Source organism: Leucopleurus acutus, assembly GCF_964270905.1.
Source record: "Leucopleurus acutus genome assembly, chromosome: 9".
Lineage (NCBI taxonomy): Eukaryota > Metazoa > Chordata > Mammalia > Artiodactyla > Delphinidae > Leucopleurus > Leucopleurus acutus.
In genome coordinates this window covers 75,657,150-75,682,177 of record NC_139144.1, presented here as the reverse complement: position 1 = coordinate 75,682,177, position 25,028 = coordinate 75,657,150, and the positions used below count along the sequence as shown (strand labels likewise).

At 38.5% G+C, this 25,028-nt stretch overlaps 2 protein-coding genes and 1 pseudogene across 4 annotated transcripts in view; 1 reads left to right on the top strand and 2 right to left on the bottom strand.

Moving 5' to 3' along the window:
- LOC309966630 overlaps positions 1 to 10,448 on the bottom strand; it is a 28,100-nt pseudogene extending 17,652 nt beyond the window's left edge. Inside the window, exons 1-2 of the transcript in view lie at positions 10,198 to 10,448; positions 7,516 to 7,664 (exon numbers count right to left, since the gene is read on the bottom strand). The product of the transcript in view is annotated as an uncharacterized misc_RNA (transcript). The remainder of the gene's footprint in view (positions 1 to 7,515; positions 7,665 to 10,197) is intronic.
- TFEC (transcription factor EC) overlaps positions 1 to 25,028 on the top strand; it is a 675,276-nt gene that overhangs the window by 355,846 nt on the left and 294,402 nt on the right. The window lies entirely within an intron of this gene.
- The window catches only part of TES (testin LIM domain protein), a 47,488-nt gene continuing 40,283 nt past the window's right edge, over positions 17,824 to 25,028 (bottom strand). Inside the window, exons 6-7 of the mRNA XM_082845895.1 lie at positions 24,587 to 24,745; positions 17,824 to 19,072 (exon numbers count right to left, since the gene is read on the bottom strand). Of these exons, the coding sequence (XP_082702021.1) occupies positions 18,884 to 19,072; positions 24,587 to 24,745 (348 nt within the window). The 3' untranslated portion in view covers positions 17,824 to 18,883. The remainder of the gene's footprint in view (positions 19,073 to 24,586; positions 24,746 to 25,028) is intronic.

The following is a 25,028-nucleotide window of genomic DNA, read 5'->3' as shown; positions in this document are numbered from 1 at the left end:
GGATCCAACCCATGTCCCCTGCATTGGCAGGCAGATTCTTAACCACTGTGCCACCAGGGAAGTCCCTGAAGAATTTTATTTTAAAAAAATACCAAAATAGACTGCTCAATAATTTAAAATTAGTGATTGATTAGTTTTTGGAGTTCTTGAACTGCAGTGATAGGCTTATAGAATTACAGTTCTTGGGGCAGATGGGTAAAGAGGAAAGTTGGTTTCTCTTCTTTTAGATCAGAGCATGGTAATGTTAACAAACACAAGCAGAGCATGAGCAGTTGCCATAGTTACTTCTAGAAGCATCCATAGGTCATGGTAGAAGTGACAGCGGTCACAACAGCAGGACAGAGGGCATTTGTTTCTGGAATTGCCATCGTATAAATAGTGTTGGTGGAGTCCTCTTGTCCCAGCATTTTTTTTTTTGAGTATTTGTTGTCTTTAATATGATTTCTTTATTTTTTTTTAATTGGGGTATAGTTACTTTACAATGTTGTACTAGCTCCTGCTGCACAGTGAAGTGAACAAGCCATATGTATACACATATCCCCTCCTTTTTGGACTTCCTTTCCATTTAGGTCACCACAGAGCACTGAGTAGAGTTCCCTGTGCTATACAGCAGGTCCTCATTAGTTATCTATTTTATACCTAGTAATGTATATATGTCAGTTCCAATCTCCCAATTCATCCCACCCTTCCCCTTTCCCCAGCTGGTGTCCACACGTTTGTTCTCTACATCTATGTCTCTATTTCTGCTTTGCAAATAGGTTTATCTGTACCATTTTTCTAGATTCCACATACATGTGTTAATATATTATATTTGTTATTCTCTTTCTGGCTTACTTCACACTGTATGACAGTCTAGCTTCTTGATGAGATACTAGGGATTGGCCCCTGGAGGAAGCTGGGACTTCTATTCATCTAGGCAGGTGGGATTAATTGTACTTTGGCTAATTGATATGGCACATACTGTGACCAAAGCTCTAAGTACTGTCATTGCTCCATTTATAGATGGGAAAATGAGGCACAAAGAGATTCAACATCTTGTTCAAGGTCACAGTTAATAAGGGGCAAAGACAGAATTAAACCCAGGCAGTCTGGCTAGACATTGTTTGACATACTTTAAACAGCATTTAGTTCCAGTAAAGAGAGTGGAAGGATTACTCTGCTGTTATTCAAATAATTGATCCAAAAGATGGAAGGAAATCATGCATGAGCTATTTACATGTTAGGGTGAGTTGGTGTCCCAGCATGACGGGAGGGTATCTATGGCATTTTGCAACAGGCAAGAGTCATCAAAAATATTTTGCATTTAGTCTTGGAAAAGTTGAAACTGCCTTACATACACAAAATTGAGATAATATTTATTTCGGCAAAATATTTTGAGCCTGTTCATTTTTATACGCTGAGGTTTGGAAAAGCTGACATTTTTTTAGTCTGGCCAGTTGAATCTACTTTAGTGTTAGTGTTCTCCATTTTCTAATGAAATTAGAGGTTTAGGTTAAAGGGAAGTCTTTATTAAAATAAATGTTTTCACTGTAATGTTGTTTAACTTAACGAAACCAATATTCAAGTTGCTCCTGAAACGCAAGCTCTGTAGATCATGAAGTTTAGGAAGGTTAAAAACACCACTGGTATTTTTGAGTCAACTCAACTCAATCTCAACTAATATGTTATTATTTTCAATCAACTTTTGGAGCACATGTACAGAATCTTAATCGCTGTTAATGTCTAGGAAGCCAGGTTGTGGCTGTTGGTCCCTAATATTCATTGAGAATCAATTATTTAATATAATATACCTGAATTTTCTTCTAAACTTAATTGTAACTAAGTCATTTATGTCAGTATCCTTTTTGGGAGTGTCTAGCTCATCCAAAAGGTGGTAAAATTTCATATGTCATGTTTAGAGATTAAAAATTAAGCCCAAGCTAAAGTTGTAAATTTGCTCTGGCTCAACTAAAGTTGTTTGAATGAAAAGAGAAACTGTCATTTAATTAAAAATACCAGCAGGTGGAGACTATCATATGTAAAGATGTCTTCAAAATCTTTGACTCCAGTGTCCTCTCTTTCCAGAACTTCAGGTGCGTCTTACCAGCTGTGTTCCCCTGGACATGATATTGGCATTTTAATGAAACATGCCCCAAACAAAACTCCACCTTCTTCTCTCAAACCTGCTCCTCCCTAGTCTGTATGCTCAATCCATCACTGAAGCTAGAAACTGCAAAACCATCATTGACTTGTATTTTGTACTTATTGGCTTTGCAAGTGAAATGGCTGAGTTTTTTTTAACATTTTAGTTTGAAATAGTTTCCAAAGTTGCCAAAAATATCCAAAAGTTTCCAAATGCCCTTCAACTAGATTGGTCACCAATTTTTAACATTTTCTCATATTTTCTTTCTTTCTTCCTCTTTCTCTTTCTTTCTTTCCTTCTTTCTTTTTTCTTTCTTTTTCTTTCCTTCCTTCTTTCTTTCTTTCTTTCCTTTCTTTTTCTTTCTTTCTCTTTGTTTCTCTTTGTTTCTCTTTCTTTCTCTTTGTTTCTTTCTTTCTTTGTTTCTTTCTTTCTTTCTTTCTTTCTTTCTTTCTTTCTTTCTTTCTTTCTTTCTTTCTTTCCTCCCTCTCCCTCTCTCTCTCTCTCCCCATCCCTCCCTCTCCATATATCTATATGCATACATATAGTCATATAAATTTTTCTATTCTGTTTGAGAGTAAGTTACAGACCTCATGCACCTTTCCCCCTAAATATTCATTGTTATTTTCTAAGTATAAGAACATTCTCCTACATAATCACAGTAAAATTTTTAGAATAAAAAATTAATATTGGGGCTTCCCTGGTGGCACAGTGGTTGGGAGTTCGCCTGCCAATGCAGGGGACACAGGTTCGTGCCCTGGTCCAGGGGGATCCCACGTGCCGCGGAGCGGCTGGGCTCGTGGGCCATCGCCGCTGAGCCTGCGTGCCCGGAGCCTGTGCTTCACAGCGGAGAGGCCGCAACAGTGAGAGGCCCGCGTACCGCAAAAAAAAAAAAATATTGATACAATGCTATTATCTAATCTATAAGACCTACTCAGATTATTCCAATTGTCTCTTTTTGTTGTTGTTGTTTTGTTTGTTTGTTTGTTTTGGTTTTTTGCGGACGCGGGCCTCTCACTCTTGTGGCCTCTCCCGTTGCGGAGCACAGGCTCCAGACGCGCAGGCTCAGCGGCCATGGCTCACGGACCCAGCCGCTCTGCGACATGTGGGATCTTCCCGGACCAGGGCACAAACCCATGTCCCCTGCATTGGCAGGCAGACTCTCAACCACTGCACCACCAGGGAAGCCCTCAATTGTCTCTTTAATGTCTTTTTTATCATATTTTTAGCTGGTCCAGGATGGAATTAAGAATCACACTCACACTTAGTTTTCATATCTCTTTAGTCTCTCTTGATCTGATGTGGTTCTTCAGCTTTTCTTTGTCTTTTGTGACATTGATATTTTTGGAGAATACATTCTGTTGATTTTACATCTATCAATTTGGGTTTATCTGATATTTTTAAGATTAGTTTCAGATTATATATTGTTTGGAATATAATGTAAGTGATAGTGTGTCTTTCTCAGTGTATCACATCAGGAAGCACATGGTGTCAATCTGTCTCATTATGGATGACGTTACCTTGGATTACTTGGTTAAGTTATTATTTACTTTTTCCTTCTCATTCACTTCTTTACTCTCCATGTCCAACTAGCCCTTTGGAGCTGTCAATTCTGAAAATTTCCCAAATTCAGACTTTTTCCTCCATTTTCATGGCCTTTGCTTAGATTGTTTTCTTAGCTTCCCCATTCATCTTCCAACTCTGACTCACTTCCAACCCCCCTTCCCTAATCTTGCCAAAGTTGCATTTCTGAAATACAGATTTGGCCACAAATCTCCCTGACCTTTAACAATTAAGACTTTTAATTCCACTCAACTCCTTTAGTAGCATTTCCAAATTACCTTATGTGGAACACTATTTCTTTGAAATAACCTGTGCAAAACAGGGTTCTTTGGTCAAATAAGTGTGGGAAATTCAGTCTTTATTACCTTGTCTTGTATAGCCATGTGGATTAGTGTACTGAGGACTCTGAGAACTTCTGCAGAAAAGAAATCCAGCATTCCTCAAACTTACTTGAATAAGAATCCTTTTGTTTACCTCAGTTCACTATAAATAACCCAAGAAACAAGTGGTCTATGAAATTAATAGTTCATAAAACACCTTTTGGAAAATATTGCTGTGTAGTCCATTCTCCTTAGCAAGCTTTACAGTGAAACTCACCTTGCCTCTCTGCTTGGCCAGCCCCAAATCTATCACTCTCTCCACCAATATTCCCTTTCTTTTATTAATCAAAAGCTACCGCTACCTCATTTCACTCCATACTCACATGTCTTGTTACTGCACAAACAGTGTCTTCTTTTTATAAAAATTTTTATTGGGGTATAGTTGATTTACAGTGTTGTGTTAATTTCAGGTATACAGCAAAGTGAATCTGTTATATATATACATATATCCACTCTTTTTAAAATTCTTTTCCCATGTAGGCCATTACAGAGTATTGAGTAGAATTTCCTGTGCTATACAGTAGGTCCTTATTAGTTATCTGTCTTACATATAGTAGTGTGTATATGTCAATCCCAGTCTCCCAATTTATCCCTACCCCATCTTATCCCCTGATAACCATAAGTTTGTTTTCTACATCTGTAACTCTGTTTCTGTTTGTGGATAAGTTAATTTGTACCCTTTTTTTAGATTCCACATATAAGTGATATCATGATATTTGTCTTTCTCTGTCTGACTTACTTCACTCAGTATGACAATCTCTAGGTCCATCCATCTTGCTGCAAATGCCATTGTCTGAAATGCCCTTTACTGCTCCATGTCTCTTCTGAAAACAAAACAAAAAAACGAACAGAAAGACCACATTCCTGTGTGTTCCTTTTCCTGCTTACAGAGAACACTTCAGTGGCCAGATGTGTGTTTCCTTGCTCTCACACTGCACTACTTTACTTCTGGTATTTCTGATCACCAAACGTGTGGTGGTTTTCCCACACCAGACAATTCTGTGACACCAGTTGGGTACCCTACAATTTACCTCAATTCTGACACTATCTACCTGGAGATTGCAGATCCCACAAGTTAAGGGCCCAGTCCCACAAGACTGCCTCTCCACGTCCCCCACTTCAGATGCCAGTCACACGTCTGGGTTGCTACCTGTGTTCTGACCACTGGCTGTAAACTGGGGGTCTCTACAACCTACTCCTCAGGTCAATTAATTTGCTAGAGAGGCTCATGGAACTCAGGAACATAGTTTACTTATGAGATTACTGGTTTATTATAAAAGTCTATAACTCAGGAACGACCAGCTGGAGGAGATGAATGGGGCAAGGTATGTGAGGAGGGGCACAGAGCTTCCATGTTCTCTCTGGGCACAGCACCCTCCCTGTATCTCCAAGTGTTCAGCAACCTGGAAGCTCTTAGAACCCCATCCTTCTGAGTTTTTATGGAAGCCTCATTACCTAGGCATGATTGATTAAATCATCAGCCATTGGTGACTGATCTCAATCTCCAACCCCTCTGTCCTCCCCAGAGGTCAGGCAGTGGGGCTGAAAGTTCTAACCCTCTAATCACGTGGTTGCTTCCCCTGGCAAACTAAAGTGTGGTTGAAAAAGGCTTGTTATGAATAACTAAAGACATTTTTACCTCTATTATCACTTAGGGAATTTCAAGGATTTTGGGAGCCCTGTGCCGGGAACTGGACAAAGACCAGGTACATATTTCTTACTATAAATCACATTATCAAAACCTCCCACCCCTTCTCCTGGGTCACTTACACTCCTGTTCACGACCCAGTTCAACTATTGCCTTTCTCCCGAAGTCTGCCCTGGTCTTCTTCTCTCTGCTCCCTTCATGTTCCACTCTGTTGAGGGCTTTTGTTTTTTTTTTTAGAAACTGAAAAGGAATTTATTTATATCTCTGTGTAAGTGACTCAGGTGGATGTACAGCAAGAAACACAGCATTGAAAATCAGCTATACCCCATTATAAAAATAAATTTTAAAAAGAAGAGCAAAGACTGAGAGAGAAATTCTTTTTTTTTTTTTTACAGTCCTTATTAGTCCTCAATTGTTGAGGGCTTAACATGCTCATGCTAATTACTTGTTGGCATGTCTGCCTCTCTCCCCAAATGGTGAGCTTCCTGAGCTTATGGGCTCCTTGTACACCTTGTAAACATCACAAAATTTGGTAAGCCCTGAGTGATTGATTGTTGAATAAATGAGTGAACACAGGCTTGATATTTTCTACATACTGATGAGACTGCTGACATCAGCCATATCCAGTGATTGTATTAGATGATTGACACTGAAGGGACTTCAGTATCAAGCCAAAATTATGAGTATCCAAAATAGATTACTTATTATTATTATTCATTCCTCTTTTCTCACATCACTTACCTTTACTTGGAAATATATGTTACAAGGTATATGAGCAAAATAACTTGACTTATTTCTTTGAATATTAATCAGAGTCAGCAGGTATCAGACTTATTTCCATTTATAAGATTTGTGAATTAAGAAGGTATAATCATTTTATTGCCTAGTAACCAGAGAAAACTTTATGACATATGTGCATTTTACATTTCTGAAACATGATTTATTCTCTATAGTTTGGGAGAATATGTGAGTTTGATACATTTAGCTTTTAGGGCAAATTCTAAGCTTATAGCCACACATTTCCCAGTTTTTCTTTTCATTCAAAATGCCTTTATCAGTCTTTTTTTTTTTTTCATTTAAGATATTTGCGTACTTAGTGCAATCTAAGAAGAAAATAAAAGATTTGGTTAGTACAGTGTATCTAGTTTCTTTGAAATGAAATTTAGAACTGGATAGCTAGTTGCAATTCATTTTGCCAGGTAAGTGCATGTTGCTGATAAGTAAACCCCTTTTCTTTAACATAACGTAAACAGGTGATGACAGGTGATGGGAAAGTGTTCTCACATTTATTCTGACTTTTATAAACACACCTATCTTATAATATTCTTAGCCTTCGTCTTGCAGTTATAGATGTGATCCATCAGACTTTACATTTGTTCAATAGAATTGATGAAAACTGTTGTCTATGGCAACTGTGTATTCTTAACCACACGCCTTTCCAGTTCAGCCCACCAAAGGATGTAATAAAAGTATATTAACTGAACAGGAAAGTTGGGTCATCTAAAAGCGTCGAGAAATGGACTCCTTCCTAATCAGAGACCTCAGAGCCTGAAAGTGCGCAACTTAGTTCCTGTCCCTTTGGAGACAATGTTAATGGGAATAAACTTTTCCACAGCAGTAGAGACACAGTGTTTTTTCCACATCGCACTCCAATTTTTTGAGAATGTGCTTGAAGTCAGATGTTGAACTAAACTCTAGATTTCTGTCTTCTATTTCAAATACATTCCACACAGATTATGGCACAAGTGAGGGGTATACCACTCAGCCTCCCCATGCACTATGATTCATAAGGAAACCCCTTTTACCGGCTGCCAACAAATCAAGAGCTTGGGAGAGCAGGGTTTGAGAGCGGGCGGATTCAGAGTGAGCTTGGGCTGGGCAGGAACACAGTGTGCATTCCAAGTTGGCAAAAGTGTGCAGTTTACAATTACAAGGCAAGGAGGAGCTGCTGTTGCTGAAGAACAGTCAAAGAGGCTAATAAATACTTAGTAAATGAAGCCAAAAATTGAACAGTTCTCTCTGTTTCTCTCTCTCTCTCTTTCTCCCTCTCTCTCTCTCATTTCTCCAGTGTGTTTTCAAAACTGAGACATTAATTGTAAAATTTCCAAAGTCCCTTATTAATTGTTAATGGGCAAACCACTGTGTTATACTTAGTAATCTCTGCAGCTACACACTGATCCATCCTTAAAATTACAGCTAAACTTACAATGCTGAGCTATGTGGTGGTTTGAATCAGCATTACCATACAAGGCAGCTTTGAATTCCTCATGGTAATCTTTTGTTACTCTTTTTAAGTTTCCCTAGCAGTGCCAAACGTCTTGAACTTTGTGGAATGAATATAAACTTTATAAACATAAACCTTTGATTCCACTTTGAAATCTGTTAAATAATGCCAAAATTATATTAATAATGTACATTTCAAAATCAAAGGCCTAGATTACTTTGTTTACTTTAACCTTAGAAAACATTTGTTGTTATCTTTGGACGACTGATAATTGGGCATCGCAACAGCTGCTTTCAGGAAGAAGATTATACAACCCAGAAGCGATACTTGGGCTGCAAAGCTGGCCTGTGTTTCTGGGTTGTTTGCAAATGTCTCAAATATTTAGAAAGTTGTCCCTTTAAAGTCTCCAAAACATTTGTTAGAAACAGTTCATAATGTAAGTATGTTTCCCTTGGCACCTCAGCAGGGCAGTTCTTGTTTTCTGCTCAAAATATAAGGGATTTGGTTGAGAAACAGAAAGGGTTTTGTCTTTAGCAGGCTGACATGGGGCTGCTGCTGGCTGCATGGCCCAGAATCAATGTGATGTGGAGCAACTTCTTAAGGAGAGAAGACCTTTCTTTAAAGGATGCGCTAATAAAGCTTTTGGAAGATGCAGAGGTGCATGGGAGAAATTCCTGTACAGGGCAAACAAGCCAAAGAAAACTATTTTTATGTGGTCCTGACATAATTTATATGAAAGGGAAGAGACATGTACTCACTATGGCAGTATAGTGAGGTGAGTAAGAATTCAGACTTTGGGGCCAGATTGCCAGAGTTCGAATTTCAGTTCTTCCCCTTCCTAACTCTGTGACTTGTGCCAAATTACATAATTGCACTGTCCTCAGTTTCCTTATCTGTCAAATGATATAGTAAAAAATACCTACCTGAAAGGTTTGTTGTAAGGATTGAGTGTATATGTATAAAACACTTAGAACAGTGACTCGCTTTGCTGTTCAAAAGAATGTTAAGGTGGGGCTTCCCTGGTGGCACAGTGGTTGAGAGTCTGCCTGCCGATGCAGGGGACACGGGTTTGTGCCCCGGTCCAGGAAGATCCCATGTGCTGTGGAGCGGCTGGGCCTGTGAGCCATGGCCACTGAGCCTGCGCGTCCGGAGGCTGTGCTCCGCAACGGGGGAGGCCACAACAGTGAGAGGCCCGTGTACCGCAAAAAAAAAAAAAAAAAGAATGTTAAGGCAATTTTAAAAAGGAGAAAATGACTATGAATGAAATTTGTTTTAAAAAAAAATGTTCCAGCCCAAATTTGCTCTCATTTAATAATGCTTGCCCCAACACACACAAATAAGAAATGTCATTTTAAAGCTTTAAACTCTTCCTTTGGTAAAATCCTTATTAAGTTCTCCGAATAAGGCTCTGTGATTATCCCGCAATGAGTTTTTTGCTGGAGATAAGTAATGGAAATTCCTATGTTCATTTTATAAGTGAAGAAGCAAGAATTATTCTCAGTCTTCGATGGGAATACTGAACTCTCCCTCTAAGATAAAACACTTTATGTCAGCAGCTCCGCCTGTAGTGCTTTCTCTGCTTTATGCTGCCATCAGTAGGAATGGGCAGAGAAGAATCCTTAACAAATATTAAATGGTGATGATGATGATTTCACAATAATTCCCTACAGTTACTTCAAAGATTTTGCAAAACTGCAAAGGGATTTCCTGATATTGGAAAATGCTGGGTGCAGTGCCATTTGGTGGAAAATAGAGTGAGGCATGGAAAATCGATTCAGAATGAAAGTCTTGTATGTTGCCATGGTCCTATGTTGTCCTCTAGCTTCTCTTCCCCGCACCTCCCCCTGCTCCATTTCAAGTCTGTTAGCAGAACTTCGTTTGGAACAAGAAAAAAAAGAGAAAATGTGTGTGGAAATAAAATAATGTACTGTATGCCTTTGTTAAGCAGGACTGTCAAAATTCACATACTCCCTTACATATGCTTCAATACTTTGAAGGTATTATATAAACTGCAATTAAAGGGAAGTAATGCATCTTAAATTTGAGAAAGAAATTATAAGAAATCGAGTAAATCACTGATTGTGATAGTATTATTTGTTGATAAACTGTAAGTTTTGATAAACTCCTGAGCTAATTTCCAGATTTTATCTCTACTCTTCTATCACAATGGATTGCTAGTTTGTTTAAGGTCTGTCTCCTTTATGCGATTGTGGACTTCTTGAGGGCAAGGCCTATATTGTATATAGTTTTATACCTACAGTACTTGGGAACTTGTGGGTTATTAATAAATTCCCCCTCAGTCTTCCCTAAATAAGTGACTTTTATTTCATAGGATTTGGAGAATAAACAAGGCCCTGTATTCTGTATTCTAAGTTCTTTCCCTGAATCTTCAGCAGCATTGAAGGTGTTTCTCACCTTGGCAACTGGAGTGCTGAGGATTTCATTTGTCCAGTAGGAATCAAGACCTGAAGACTCCTCATAGGGATATAGGCCTTCCACTTGCTCCAGGACCATGATCCTAACCCATGGAATGTACTGTCTTGAAATACTGATCACCAGGTTTTCTGAATCCAGATTATTATAACTGTTTCTGATGTTTATAAACTCTGCAGATGGAGTTTATGGATTTACATTTATTGACTGTATGTCTGCAGAAATCCTTAAGCAAAGGGAGAGGAAAGGTAGATAAAAGGATGAAAGTTAATATCCCAAGTAATACATTTATATAAGTAACATTTTGTAGTATCTGGAGCAAATTTACATGTTTTGTAGAAATGCTTCTTTATGTATAATGTTATGTATTATGTATAATAATGCAGAAAGGATAATTCTTGCAAAACATGCATATAATAATTCTGTTCAATAAGTGTTACAGATATCATGGCTGCATAGCAAATTACCCCAAAATTTTGTGACATCAAACAGCCGTTCATTATGCTCATGGGTTCTATGGTTCCAGAATTTGGTCAGGACACATGGGTTTAACTTTTCTCTGCTGATGTCAGGGTTTCAGCTGGAAGACTCAAGCTGGGGACTGGAATTATTTGAAGAATCATTCACTCATGTTTCTGGTAGTTGATGTTGGCATTGGGCTGGGAGCCTTAGTTCCTCTCCACATGGGCCTCTCCACATGGACTGGGTGGGCTATTTTTGGTTTCCTCACACTATGGTGACTAGGCATAACCCTTGAGACAGAGAGCCTGGAGAGGTCATATCACTTGTTATGACCTAGCCTAGGAAGGCACGCATGCCACATTTTCTTCATCTAGGTAGTCACAAGGTCCTGCTCAGGTTCAAGGGGAGGGAGGATAGACTCCAGATGGTGAGTGGCAAGATTCTGGAAGAGCATATGGGACCAGAATTATTACCACAGCTATTTTTCAAAATGCAGTCTGCCACATAGGGATTGATATTCTCATTTTATAGAGGAGAAACTGAGACAAAGTTTAAGTGGTTGTTCAGAACTTGCAATGCCTATTGTGGAAGTACCAAAACTGTTTGCATAATTTTTATTTTTTCAAGAGAAAATATACTAAACTTGTCATAATTTTACCCTGGAAAAAATAGAGTAACATGGAAATCATTTCAAAAGTATCTTTGACATATAGTCATATTTCATAAGGAAACTCGGGCTCCTTTTTGAAAGTTAATATGAGATGCTAATGTAACTTTTATCCATTGACTTCTTTTTTTTTTTTTGTGGTACGCGGGCGTCTCACTGTTGTGGCCTCTCCTGTTGCGGAGCACAGGACGTGCAGGCTCAGTGGCCATGGCTCACGGGGCGCAGCTCTGCGGCATGTGGGACCTTCCCGGACCGGGGCATGAACCCACGTCGCCTGCATCAGCAGGCGGACTCTCAACCACTGTGCCACCAGGGAAGCCCCTCCATTGACTTCTTTATCTACATCTGCAGCCACAGGTTTTTCTTGAGCATCAGATTTCAGGTTCTAAACTGTACCCTTCCACCTGCCTCAAGTTCAACATGTTCCAAAGCTAGCCCATCATTTTTTTCTCAACCTAGCTCCTCCACAAGTGGATTTCCCATCTCTGTGGTTGTTACCATCATCCTTCCAGTTGGCGGGTCTGGGGCTTCGGAGCTGTCCTTGCCTCCTCCCTGTCCTTCTATCCCACTGTGATAGGTCTTTTAGACTCTGTATTTGCAGTGTTTCTTCTATTTTTCCATCCACTCACCTAAGAAAACAGTGAAAATAACTTCTGCTATCAGAGAAGACATTTCAATATCACAGTCACTCTGGGATCATTTCCATTGTCTTCTCTTGGGGACAGGTCTTCATTATTTTATTTTATTTTTAAAGATTTAATTTTATTTATTTTGGGCTGCGTTGTGTCTTCGTTGCTGCACGCGGGTTTTCTCTAGTTGCGGTGAGCGGGGGCTACTCTTCATTGCAGTGCACGGGTTTCTCATTGCGGTGGCTTCTCTTGTGGAGCATGGGCTCTAGGCACACGGCCTTCAGTAGTTGTGGCACACGGGCTCAGTAGTTGTGGTGTGCGGGCTCTAGAGCATAGGCTCAGTTGTTGTGGCTCATGGGCTTTGTTGCTCTGTGCCATGTGGGATCTTCCCAGACCGGGGCATGAACCCATGTCCCCTGCATTGGCAGGCGGATTCTTAACCACTGCGCCATCAGGGAAGTCCCCTTCATTACTTTAATTTCTGTTTACTTATCTATCTCTTCCATGAGACTATGGAGAATTGAAAGCAGAAGTCTTGCCTTGTTCACTCCCAGTTCCCCAGCATCCCAATATAATACATGATCTAGTCAAGGGATGTTTGTAAAATGAGTAAAAAGTCTGCTTTATTTGTCTGTATTAGTTAGGAAAGGTTAACTCCTATGACAAACAAACCTAATCTCAGTGGCTTAAAACAGTAAAAGCTTGTTTCTTGCTCACATATGTTCCAGTATGCATGTCCAAGGGCCTTCTTTGTTTCTTGGCTCCACCATCTTCTAGGCGATCTTGAGTTTTAATGGCCAGGCCTAGAAGGGGACTGCTTTACTTTTGTTCATGTTCTATTCGACAAAACTGCATACTAAAGCTTGTGAGCCACTGAGTTAGAATGAGGGTGAGAGGGTGAGACTATCAACAGGAGGGCTTGAAAGGAACTTACAGTATCCCTGATGAGAAACAATGAGGTTATCCACTAAAGTGTTGGTTATGGTCTTGGAGAGACAGGCACAGACAGACTGAAATGTGTTTCAGATGGCCAGATAAGTCAGCATGGTAGGGGCACCAAGGAACAAGTTATAGGTTGAGAGAGAGAGAGAAATCAAGAGAGTGTGAGGGAGCTTGACAGGGGAAGTAACAATGTCCTGCAGCTTGAAAATGGATTGGGTAGAGTGAGCTGGTGGGGGGAGCAAGCTAAGCAAAATCTAGTAATGTCACCCCAAGGACTTCACAGTGTCTCTTCCTCTGACTCCATGTCATCTCTCGCCACGTAAGTGGCATCCTGCCTAAGAAAGGTGCCCCCAAATGATGCCCCTGGCTCATCTCACAGGCCAACAGAAACCCCAAGCTTCAGAACTAAACAGCTGCCTGGGCATCCCATACCTTCCAGCTAAAGACTCTGAACTCTAAACCATCATTCACCTTAGTGGTTTTTGTCATTCGCCTACTCAACGGCCATTTCTTCTCTTCCTCTATCAGAACATTAATTTTCTTCTGGGTGGCCATATGCCCAGCTCTCAGGGTATGAATTATGACTGGATAACTCAACCATAGCTACTATTTTCCTTTTCTTCAGATGGGGAGGAGCATGTGAACTAGTTTTAGCCAATGAAATAGAAAAGTTATGTAGGTCTGCTGGTGCCTCCTGGGAAAGATTTATCTCCTTGTTAAGAAAGTAAAACCTTTTGCCATCGCTCTGCTTTGTATCTTGGATGCTGTTATGTGAGGGAGTGGTGCTTGAATGAAAGGACAAACCTGAGAATGGAATGCAACACATAGAGGATAGCAGAGCACAGAGATTAAAAAGAGCTTGTTCTGAGCCAAATTTGGGCTAGCCTATGTCTTTAAGCTACTCTTAACTGTGTTACTTACAACCAAAAGCATTCCTAATTGATTACTTATCCTCCTCTAGCAAACTAACCTTGGTATGCCCCTCAGTCCTGTTTGCCCCAGGTATCTAGATTTTTTTTGGCCTCGTTTGGAAACCTGATATCCATTCTACTTTGCAAATCCCCTAATTTAGCTCTATCCCTTCCTATACTCCCTAAATTTACCTCTATGCTCAACTTCTGTGAACTGCAAACTCCCTTGTACTCTCAACAGCTTCATCTTGCTCCAACTGATTCCTGGTTTTCCTTCCAGACCTTTCAAGTAGAGGCCAGCTACTTTTTCTCCCATATGGGCATTCCACAATGCCAGTGGGGTAGGTATCTTCCTCATTCTCCATTGTTATTTCCACTAATTCCTTTTTGTTTCCTCACAATCACAGCTCTTTGAAGCATATCTAGTATGTGGCCACAGACTTTACCACCCATTTCTACCCTTAGATGCCATCTTCTATCAAATTCCAGGACACTCCTTCATGGGTTTTTTGTTTTTTGTTTTAAATGACTTTAGCCTCTGGTTCACTCTTCTCTCCACTGATTTCCCTGTTTTTATTCTTGGTGACTTCAATATATTCATAGATGTCCAACCCACACTTGGGCCTATTATTTCCTAGACTCCTCAAATCCAACAATCTTGTCCTCTGTCCTACTCAGCATAACTGTGAGGAGAGGATCAGTGGGACTTAGCCAGAAGGTCTCTAGACTCCTGACCCCAGCACGCCTTTGAACTATACCATGTTGCCTTCACAGTCACTACTTATGGGGACATCAACTCGAATGTCTCTGCATTCAATAATGGCTGGCTCTAGTAAAGGTACCCCAGGGTATAGGTTGTTTTTGCTATTTGTCTGAAGGTCGAGATATCCTGGGGGGAAGTATCATTGAAGAAAAATCAATAGCATCCTTCAAAAATGTCAGCATAAAATGCCATTGAAAACAATATAACAGGTTAATGATACCTTGCTTTGAGGGTTTCAAAATACATTATCAGATTAAATAGAAGCTACAATGACATGTTGTCCCCGTGAAGAGACAAAATAATTAGCTATAGCTATTTAAACATGTAGTAAATATATGAAAAAAATCTATTAATCAAGCCAGAATGTGTTTCAGGTTGTTTGATCAAAACACACCCATGTACCCCTTTCATATATGTGAATATTCAGTACAGTCGTCAGAGTTGTCATTGAACACTTCAATCGGGAGACGTCAGGGAGGGGCAGGGCATATCTAGTAAGAATTTGTGGTAAAGTGCTATTTTATGGAGACACTGATGGAGTCATAAGTTTTCCAAGGAATTAAGTGAATAGCCAGAAGACAAGTTCAGATATGCCAGGGCATCTTGAGACAGAGGCTTAATGCTGATCTTGGGCTGTGGTGTCTCTTTGGTAACCATGGTGAAGCTGGATGAGCTTAAACACTGCATGTTGAAAATTCCTTAAGAATGAGTCAATAATGAATTTCTTGCCTTTGGTGAAATTGGGCTGAAATACTTCAAAGTCAGATTTGGAAACCTGTGCTTGAAGACTTCAGAGTCACAGAAGTTTCAGATAGAGTTCATTAAAGGAAAAACAACCCTCATCCCCTCATTTCCAAAAAAATTTAAAAAAAATAAAAAAAGATACCATACCAAAAAGTATGATGACTAGAGTCTCTTTGAGTAACTTGTATTTCTTAAAGGGATTGGATAACCAAATCCACTGATTTCTCAAAATTACAACTGTATTCAAAGGTTAAGAGCAAAATCCTTCTGCTTAGAGATGAATAGGCTATGTGCAGATTCTGTGAATGAGTTCATGATTAGTCATTCTAACATGTCTGATTCTTCCAATAAGGATGATAAATGTATTACTTCAATATACTGTAGCAACTGATGTGTCAAAATCTTCTTTTGAACTTCCTGGGTCTCAGGAAAGAAATATCTCCCTTCTCTTTTCTCATCCAACATTGTTATTCTCAAGTACCCACGGCTGAACAGCGGAATAAGAGAATCAGAAGTCATCATTATACCTTTTAATATCCAAGATGTTGGCTTCTGCAGAAGGGAAAAAGGCATTTCTTTTCTTACTGTCTGTGGTGCCTTTATCGTGGTTCATATTCTGGTATTCTTTTCCTCCCTGTCTAGTCCCTTTCAGGGTAAGGGTCTCTCAACTGCTAACTATATAGACATGTTAGTCAAATGCCTGCTATATTGAGTACAAAAAATGGATAAGCTATATGTATCTGAAAAATAGAAAGTAAATGAGATTTGGATGATAGAAATTTCTATTTATTGACCCCATAAGAAATAAGTAGACCAAAAGTTTATTCTTCATTATCTATTTTTGAAGAAAAAAATGCACACATTCAGATAGAAATATTTATTACTTTCTTATCTTTTCCCCATTGCAAAGGAAGGATTTAACTCTGGCGCCAGTACCAAGTAAGCCATTATCTAGAATTGAGGTCAATGCAGAATATAAAATGATGGTGGAAAGTGAGGCGGTGAACATATCCTAAGGGCTAGAGGAAAAATAAAAATTATAGAATCTAGTAACCATCTTACACTCTTGTTAAGTGCTTATAGGACAAAGTATTTGAAAGACCTCTTTAAAAAAAAATCTGATTAACAATTAAAAATGGTGTACATTCTCTTGCATTACATTTCATTACAGTTCATTCTGTTGTATTAGAAAGCCAAACTAAAACTTAGGGTAATGAGTCAAAACAAGTGGTTCTGTATTTCTCAGGCAAAGTAGTTTATTCTTTTAGGAAATGCCTAATATACACGCAGTCAGTGTCTCAGGTAGTAAGTGATGGATTTAGCCAAATTTCTTGAGCCTCTACATCTCCAAAACAGCCTGATTCAATCTCAGCCGCAGGAGAGTGCAGGCTGCACAGGCAGACATGTGGAGTAGGCCTGTTAGCATGCAAAGAAATTTTTTCAATTTATTCCCACTTAGCCATGTGTGGGAAAATTAAGTTGTTCAACTTCATGGAAAAGATGGAAATATATCTGTTGCCATTTGAGATAAGGGTAAAAGAGAGAAAGCATAAAGTGATATTTATAGACAATGATGGATATCTGTGATTGTATGCAGGATTAGAGTACTTCTTAGATAAGGTGATGTGTTCAAGACACTCTTTTCATGGCTGGGGAAGGCACAGTGCAGAGGGAATAAGTGCAGATATCTGTATGTTAGTGAGTGCGGGGTAGGGTGGGCCGGGGGAGCTGGCTGTGGAATTTAGGAGAAGCGCTATTAGCCAAACAAACAGCCATGAGCTGAAAAAAATAAAAATCAAATTATTCTGGGTATGTGTCAGAGAAAAGTGCTACTCCTGCTATGACAAATGCTTCAGACTAAGAAGAAAAGAAATCTCATGACCTGCTAATATTAGGAAGAATGAAGTTAAAACTATTCCACATTTGCTTCCCTTTTCACAATAGGCTGCCATGAAAAAATTCTTAGAAAACCAAACAGAGTTGCAATTTGAGTATAAGAGTAATACTTGTTAGACTTACCTCAAGAAAATACAGCTTTCCCAAACTTCAATTAAAATGACATTTTTTTTCCTGAAAGAAAAAACTCGTGCATGACTTGAAAACCAACAATTTAAATGCTTTCATTTATTATAAAGTTTCATAAAATTTATCCCTTCACCATAATGAAAAGCCTAGTTTCTGTCCTGTTTTGTCAGAAGTAGCCTTTATGTGGGGGGTTATTTTTTTATGCTTGGAAACACCGCCCCCTGCTGTAACAAATGCTTAATTGCAGAAGGATTTTTTTTTGCTCTGAAATGAAAAGGATACGAAGAATAAAGATACAAGTACTAAAGTGAAAGAGACTTTATTTTGAATAATAATATACATATCATTCATTCCATTTAATTTTCATAGTGCATAGCTATGTATGGAAGTAGATAAGGCAGAATTAACATTAGAAATATCTAAGGATGGAAGTATACAGGCAAAGAAGGCATTCGATATATACCCATGAAAAGGCATCATAGGACAGTATCCATTAGAAAAGAAAGAAAACCATGCAAAAAGTCTATCCAAACCACAGCAGGCAAGTGCAAACAATACAAGTTATAGTTTCTTGGATACAAAAAATATGCATGTTCTTTGGATTGAAAGCATAATATAAAGGAGTGGCTTGGCTTTTACGTCCAAGCCAAAAATCATCTATAGAATTAGAAAGTGTGGATGCCACATGTGACAATAAAATATTCAAGGCCACAGATGGAGGTCATCAGCTTACAAAGAGAATACTGAGAGGCAGAGCAAATAAAAAAAATAGAGATATGCGATAAAGCCACCTCTGCCTAAGTTAGGAAATAGCAAATGCATAGGCATTAAAATGATAACGGCTCTTCATACTATGCTGCATTTCTATTTTCTCTGTCAAAAGAATTCATTGTGTATCGCTACAAAATTCAGTGAATATGATGAGGCAATAAATGTAGAACCTTGGCATTAGGGCAAGTTTAATTTCCTTTTCATTTTATACAAGAAGTGAAAAAGAATATAGAACATGAAATGCTCATCTTTCCATTCAAATACTAACTTTTAAATGTTTCATATATACTGTGTTTGGCACAAAGGGGGCAGGAATATGAAGAATGATTAAACCCAAGCTTCCAACTCAAAAGATTTTACATCTGGAAAGCCAAGAAAAGGTAAAACTCTTTACCATTTTTAAAATCAAATGCTTAAAGCAGGTTTTAAAAATTGATATGAAAAATTTGATAAGGAAAAACATCAAAGAAAGGTACTGAACAAAATCTCCTGGTTTCCTTTATAGTTTCTTTTCTTCCTTTTGTTTTTCTAAATTGCATTTTACAGTAGAAATGCAGACCACTCTGGTTAGCTATGGCTCAATATTGCTTGGTACCCTCCTCTTAAGACATCATCTTCTTACACTCCACTGAACAGAAAACCATCCCTTCTACTGGCATGAACTTCTGCCCAATGAGACACTTGCTGCAGCAGGAGCACAGAAAGCACTCTGTGGACGCGTGCCAGCTGAAGTTGTTATAGGTCACCCGCTGCACTTCAGGATCAATGGCATTGTGGCATCCTTGACATACCTGTTAAGTCAATTATACAAAGAAGAGAAGAAGATGAGAGATCGAACTGTGATGGTAACATTTTCATGTTAGAACAAACTCAGCGCATTGCTTCAGATGGCAGATTAAACTGAGAATGACAGCCTCAGAGATATACAACTGAGAACGACCTTCTTCTCGTTCACCTTCATAGCCAACAATTGTTAATGGGGGTCTATATGTGGAACACTGTGAGAAATAACAGTTGAAGTCCAAACAGGACTCAGTGCTTGTAAGATATCCCCACGGCAAAAAGTCTTGACAGCAAGTTCCAAAGCAGTGTGTTTGGTTCTAGTGTATTCTATTAGATTGTACATTAGCAATTATAAAAAAAAGTTTTATGATTTTTCCTATACTACCAAATGCTGACAAGGATGTGGAACAATAAGAACTCTCATTCATTGCTGGTGGAAATGCAAAATGGTTCAGCTAATTTGGATGACAGTTTGGCAGTTTCTTAAAATTAAACTTACTCTTATCATACAATCCAACAATCATGCTCCTTGGTATTTACCCAAATGAGTTGAAAACTTATGTCCATACAAAAACCTGCACCTGGATGCTTTATTTGTAATTGCCACAACTTGGAAGATGTCCATCAGTGGGTAAATGGATAAATAAACTATGGTACATTCATACGATTCAGAGCTAAAAAGAAATGAACTGTCAAGCCTTGGAGGAACCTTAAATGCACATTACTAAGTTAAAGAAGCCAATCTGGGAAGGCTACATACTGTATGATTCCAACTATATGACACTCTAGCAAAGGCAAAACTATGGAGAAAATAAAAAGATCAGTGGTTGCCAGGGGTAGGGAGTAGGGGACAGGGAGGTAGGAGAGATGAACAGGCAAAGCACAGAGGGCTTATAGGCCAGTGAAAATATTCTGTATGATACTGCAATGATGGATATATGTCATTTGTCCATTCTATACATTTGTCCAAACCCATGGAATACACATCAACAGTGAACCCTAAGGTAAACTGTGGACTTTGGGTGATTATGCTTTATGTCCATGTAGATTCACCCTTGTTAAAAAACGTACCACTCTGGTGAGTGCTGTGGATAATGCTCAAGGCGATGCATGTGAGGGGAGTAGGGGGATATGGGAAATCTCTGTATCTCCTTCACAATTCTGTTGTAAACCTAACACTGCTCTAAAAAATAGGCTTAAAAAAAAGAGATTTTTCGTCACTCACTAAAGCTTTGAAGTGGTAATTTTACCAGTCTTACCTATGACACATGAGATTATTAACACCACTAATTTCTAGACAGTAGTAGATGAAAATCATGTTCAAAGTAATTAAGGACTCAGTCAAAAAATACTGACAGTGTTTGACAATAATTAGTTTGCACTAAAAATATAACTTGTAGTTAACTGGCTTCTGTCATGTCATAATTTATGTATAATCTAATATCATGGAACATTAACACTTACATTCCATATACCAGTCAGTGTACATGTATGTTATGTACAAATAAACATATGACATACACACATCCACACCCACAAACACACATAATTTTCTTCTTTAGTTGGACATGTATAGAAAGAAAATGAATGAATAACTGGCAATATTACAGCAGAAACAAAACTACCCAGTTGAGAGCTCCAAAACACTAGATAGTTCATATGCCTTCTTGTTTATATATATTATAAATCAATGTGTCTAAAGTTTTTGTTTTAAGTATTTTATAACAAATGAAGAAACCAACAAGATTGTCCAGCATTACATCAAAGTGACTAATCTTCCACACCCTTGGTCTCTTAATGTGATTGTCAGGAATTCCTGAGAGATGAGGGTGGGTGGGTTGAGGAAGGTCATTTAGCCTAAGCCTTCTTACTTGAAAAGACCTGAAAGTGTGGCTGCCACTCAGTGGGTGAACTGGCTTAGGGTGTGAAGTGAGGCCTTGTTATAAATATTCACTTCAGACCTGCAATATACTTTCCATATTTCACTATTCCTGAATACAACAAAAATGAGTGTTTTGATTACAAACATACTCCTAATTTGTAGCTGCACCATGCAAGCAATTGCTTTTGTGTATATTCATTTTTTATAGCTTTGTAATTCATTTAGAATGTTGCCCTTTGTTTTCTATATTTCATATTATTTTTTCAATATTTTAAAACTTGTTTGTGTACAATAGAAGCATTTCACACTCAAGTTTTTATTCCCTTGATTTTAGACCATGATCTACCTTCTTTATCTCAGCCCTCTCATGTTTGTAGATCTTTTTATAATTTTTCAAAACTCACATTTTCATTTGCAATTAAAAAAAAGTGATAACTACTGTTCCACTGCACGTAAAATTAAGGAAACTGTTTTGGTAAAAAAAAAAAATAATTAGCACGCTGAATGGTATAGGAATTTAGGGTTTGTGGGCTTCATGAAATTTAGTTTTATTAATAATTTGATTGCCATTCATCCCAAAGTCTGACATGATCCCAGGTAAAAACTACCAATCCCTCATTCTTCATAGATCTGAAAGCTGCCCAGGTCCCAACCAAAGGTCTGGAGACTCCAGGACCAGTCAGGGAGATGATGTACTTCACCACTTTCTGCTTGGCATTAGATTTTTCCTGGATTTTTTTTTTTTTTTTTTTTTTTTTTTTTTTGCGGTACGTGGGCCTCTTAACTGTTGTGCCCTCTCCCGTTGCGGAGCACAGGCTCCGGACGCGCAGGCTCAGTGGCCATGGCTCACGGGCCTAGCCGCTCCGCGGCATGTGGGATCTTCCCGGACCGGGGCACGAACCCGTGTCCCCTGCATCGGCAGGCGGACTCTCAACCACTGCGCCACCAGGGAAGCCCTTTCTTGGATTCTTAATTAAACCGCTAATAATTCAATAAGTTCTTATTTCCTTCAATCCCTCCTACTTTTTATTTATTTGTATACACAATATAAAATTGATAATGACACTTGTTGTAATGTGCTCTCTAGCAGGAGGATCCTGGAAATCTCAGAGATGTGAATTCTGGGGGTGGCCATTTGAGACTAGAATTCCAGAGACTATGAAGAGACAAACTAAGTTATTTCTCATTTTCCTCCTTCCACGTTAATTTTTTCCTCAGAAAAGCCCTGTTTTCAATTGGGTTCTTGGCTTCAGGTCTAAAAATAATTTGTATTCTCACTCCTTTTTTTTTTTCTTTTTAAGATTAAAAGATCTAAGCAGATCAATTCCCTGAACTAGATAATCTTCCAATTTTTATATCATTTAGCATGTTGCATGGGTACCTCTCTTTGCTATCAGCTAAGGTTTATTCAGGTGATGGATAGATATGTTCATTTTAATATTAAACAAATGGCAATAGTGTATCTTACTGAGAAAGTAAACCTTCTAAAAGAAATCATGCCATATTCTAAAGCTAAATAATTTAGAGATTCTCATTCTCTTTTTAATCATATCTGTGGTTATTCCTCTCCAATGATTATTGCAATGCAATGGAAAGAAGCTTGTAACAATAAAGGAGCTTCATCTGTTTACAGCTTTGTTCTATAAATATCTGAGTACCTACTGTGTTGTTCTAGTGTTGGAAATAGAACAGAAAAAAAGCAGACAAAATCCCTGCCCTCATGGAGTTTACATTCTATTCCTTGAAACCAAGGTAACATACCCCTGTAATGTGTAAAATGCACATTATGATAATCTTCTTCTGTAGAGAAATTGTTGCAACAACATTTAGAGAAGCGTTTTTTTTTAGCTAAATGACGTATCAGGCCATATGATGATTCAACATCTTATCCCCAGGTATAAGGAAGGTCCATGTTGACCCCCAAAGCAAATGAGAAATGTTAAAACACAAGTCAGTCACTCAAACATTTCCTAAGTACAAACACTGAGGGTGTGAAAATAAAGAGGCAAGCTCTATCCTCCAGCTGTTTACAGTCTGGTGGAAGAGACAGATGAATGATATTAACAATTACACACACGTGGGCAAGCATACACAGAGTCCTGTGGGAAGAGAGGCATCCAGCCTAGCCAGAGAGAAAGGGGTGGAGCTTGGGGTAGGGAATCAGGAAAGGTGTTCTGAAAAAAAGTTAAGCCTAAACTGAGCCTGGAGGAATGTGCAGGCACAGTCAAGTAAAACAGGGAGGGAATTCCCTGGCGGTCTAGTGATTAGGACCCAGCGCTTTCACTGCCGCCGGGGGTCTGGGTTTGATTCCTGGTTGGGGAACTAAGATCCGACAAGCTGTGTGGCGTGGCCAAAAAAAAATTAGAAATAAATAAGTTAAAAAAACAACAGGGACTAGGAGGACATATCAGACAAAGGAATTAGTGTGAGCAGAAGACAAAGCACAGTGTATAAACTATGAAATACAGGTAACTTGGGAAATGTATGATTTGGGTTAGATAACTAGTAGAAATGTCTGGACAGATAAGAAGGGGCTGGATCTATTAAGCAAAGGCTTAATGATCAGATTTTCATTTTAGAAAGATTATCTTCCATCTTTATGGAAAGTGGCTTTGAACAAGAAGAATGGAAGTGGGGAGGCCAAATTTGAGGTCACTACAATAATCCAAACAACAAAAAAATAAAGATCTGAAGTAGAGTAGTTGTAACTGTGAGAATCTGAGATATATCGATGAGGCAGAGTTGATAGAAGATGATAGCTGATAGATTATATCTGGGGGCGGTAGGTAAAGGTTGAAAACTGGCATTGACACCAAAACTTCTTACCGTATTTTCATTGTATCATACTCCGAGAACTATACATAATAAATATGTCATTTTATTCCTTAGCTAGGAGTCTCCTCTACTTGATAGCTCAGGGTGATCTTTAACTAGTACTTATTTATCTGCATATAAAGTAAACATCTATCCTTTTAATACCCCCTGGGTTATAAGCTTTACCACATATGGTCAACTCTTTCTTTATCTACTCTTTATTTAATTTATCTATCTCTGGGCAATCATTCAACAGAAGCTCTGTATAAGCAGGGTGTATGTGTGTGTATATATATATATATATATATGTACTTTCACATTAAATATTTGAATGTTTGGCTCATGCAAATAAATATAAATATGCAAGTCAAATTTTGTTATATATATAAATTCAATGAGAGTTTAAGAACTAGGCACTGTACAATCTACAGGTAGCAAAAACAAAGCCACAGTGGGTGATCTGGTAACAAGAACAGAAATATAAACATTAAAATAGAGCTAAAGCAATATGAAAAGGCCCTAAATACCTTAATTTAAGTGAAATCTGATCTGTATGATGAGAATCAATCAATCTCACTCCCATTAAGGAACTTTTTTTTGGTGGGGATTTGATTATCAAGTAGCAGTTTATAGTGTAAACTGCACAGGTAGAATCTTGAGGTGGTTCATCCTAGTCAGTGCATGTATTGTTTTGAATTACCTGGATTTTAACACCCTATGGTAGGAATCACGTGTTTCCTACTTAAGAGTAGTGCTCTCTGTTTCTCCTTTGTAGGAGGCTTAAATAAGGCAGGTCAAGGCTACCACATCCCAAGATGTCTCTTACCACAGCGTGGTTCTTCACATAGCAGGGCTTGCACACGGGCTTGTCATTGACCATCACGTATATTTCCCCAGCTAGGATGTTGTCACAGTCAAAGCAGCAGAAGTGTTTCAGATGCCAGTTCTGGTTTTCTGCCTGGGTATACTCATTGCTGAATATTAGCTGGGAAGAGGATAAAAATAAGATCAATCATGTTTTTTCCTTTTTACTACAAATAACCAAGCTAGGTTCTTTAGACCAATAAGGGATTTAGATCCACAAGGAATATGAGTCAACTTTTTGGGGTGTGAAGTCTGAAAACAACCGAAAGCTTGAACTTGGGTGATTATTTAGTTTAGTTCAAATCAATCTTTTACGTTTCTGGACAGTATTTCATTAGGTAACTCAGTTAACATGGACACTCAGAATGACTGAGATTTAAAGTTTTTTTCATTCAACTTCTTTG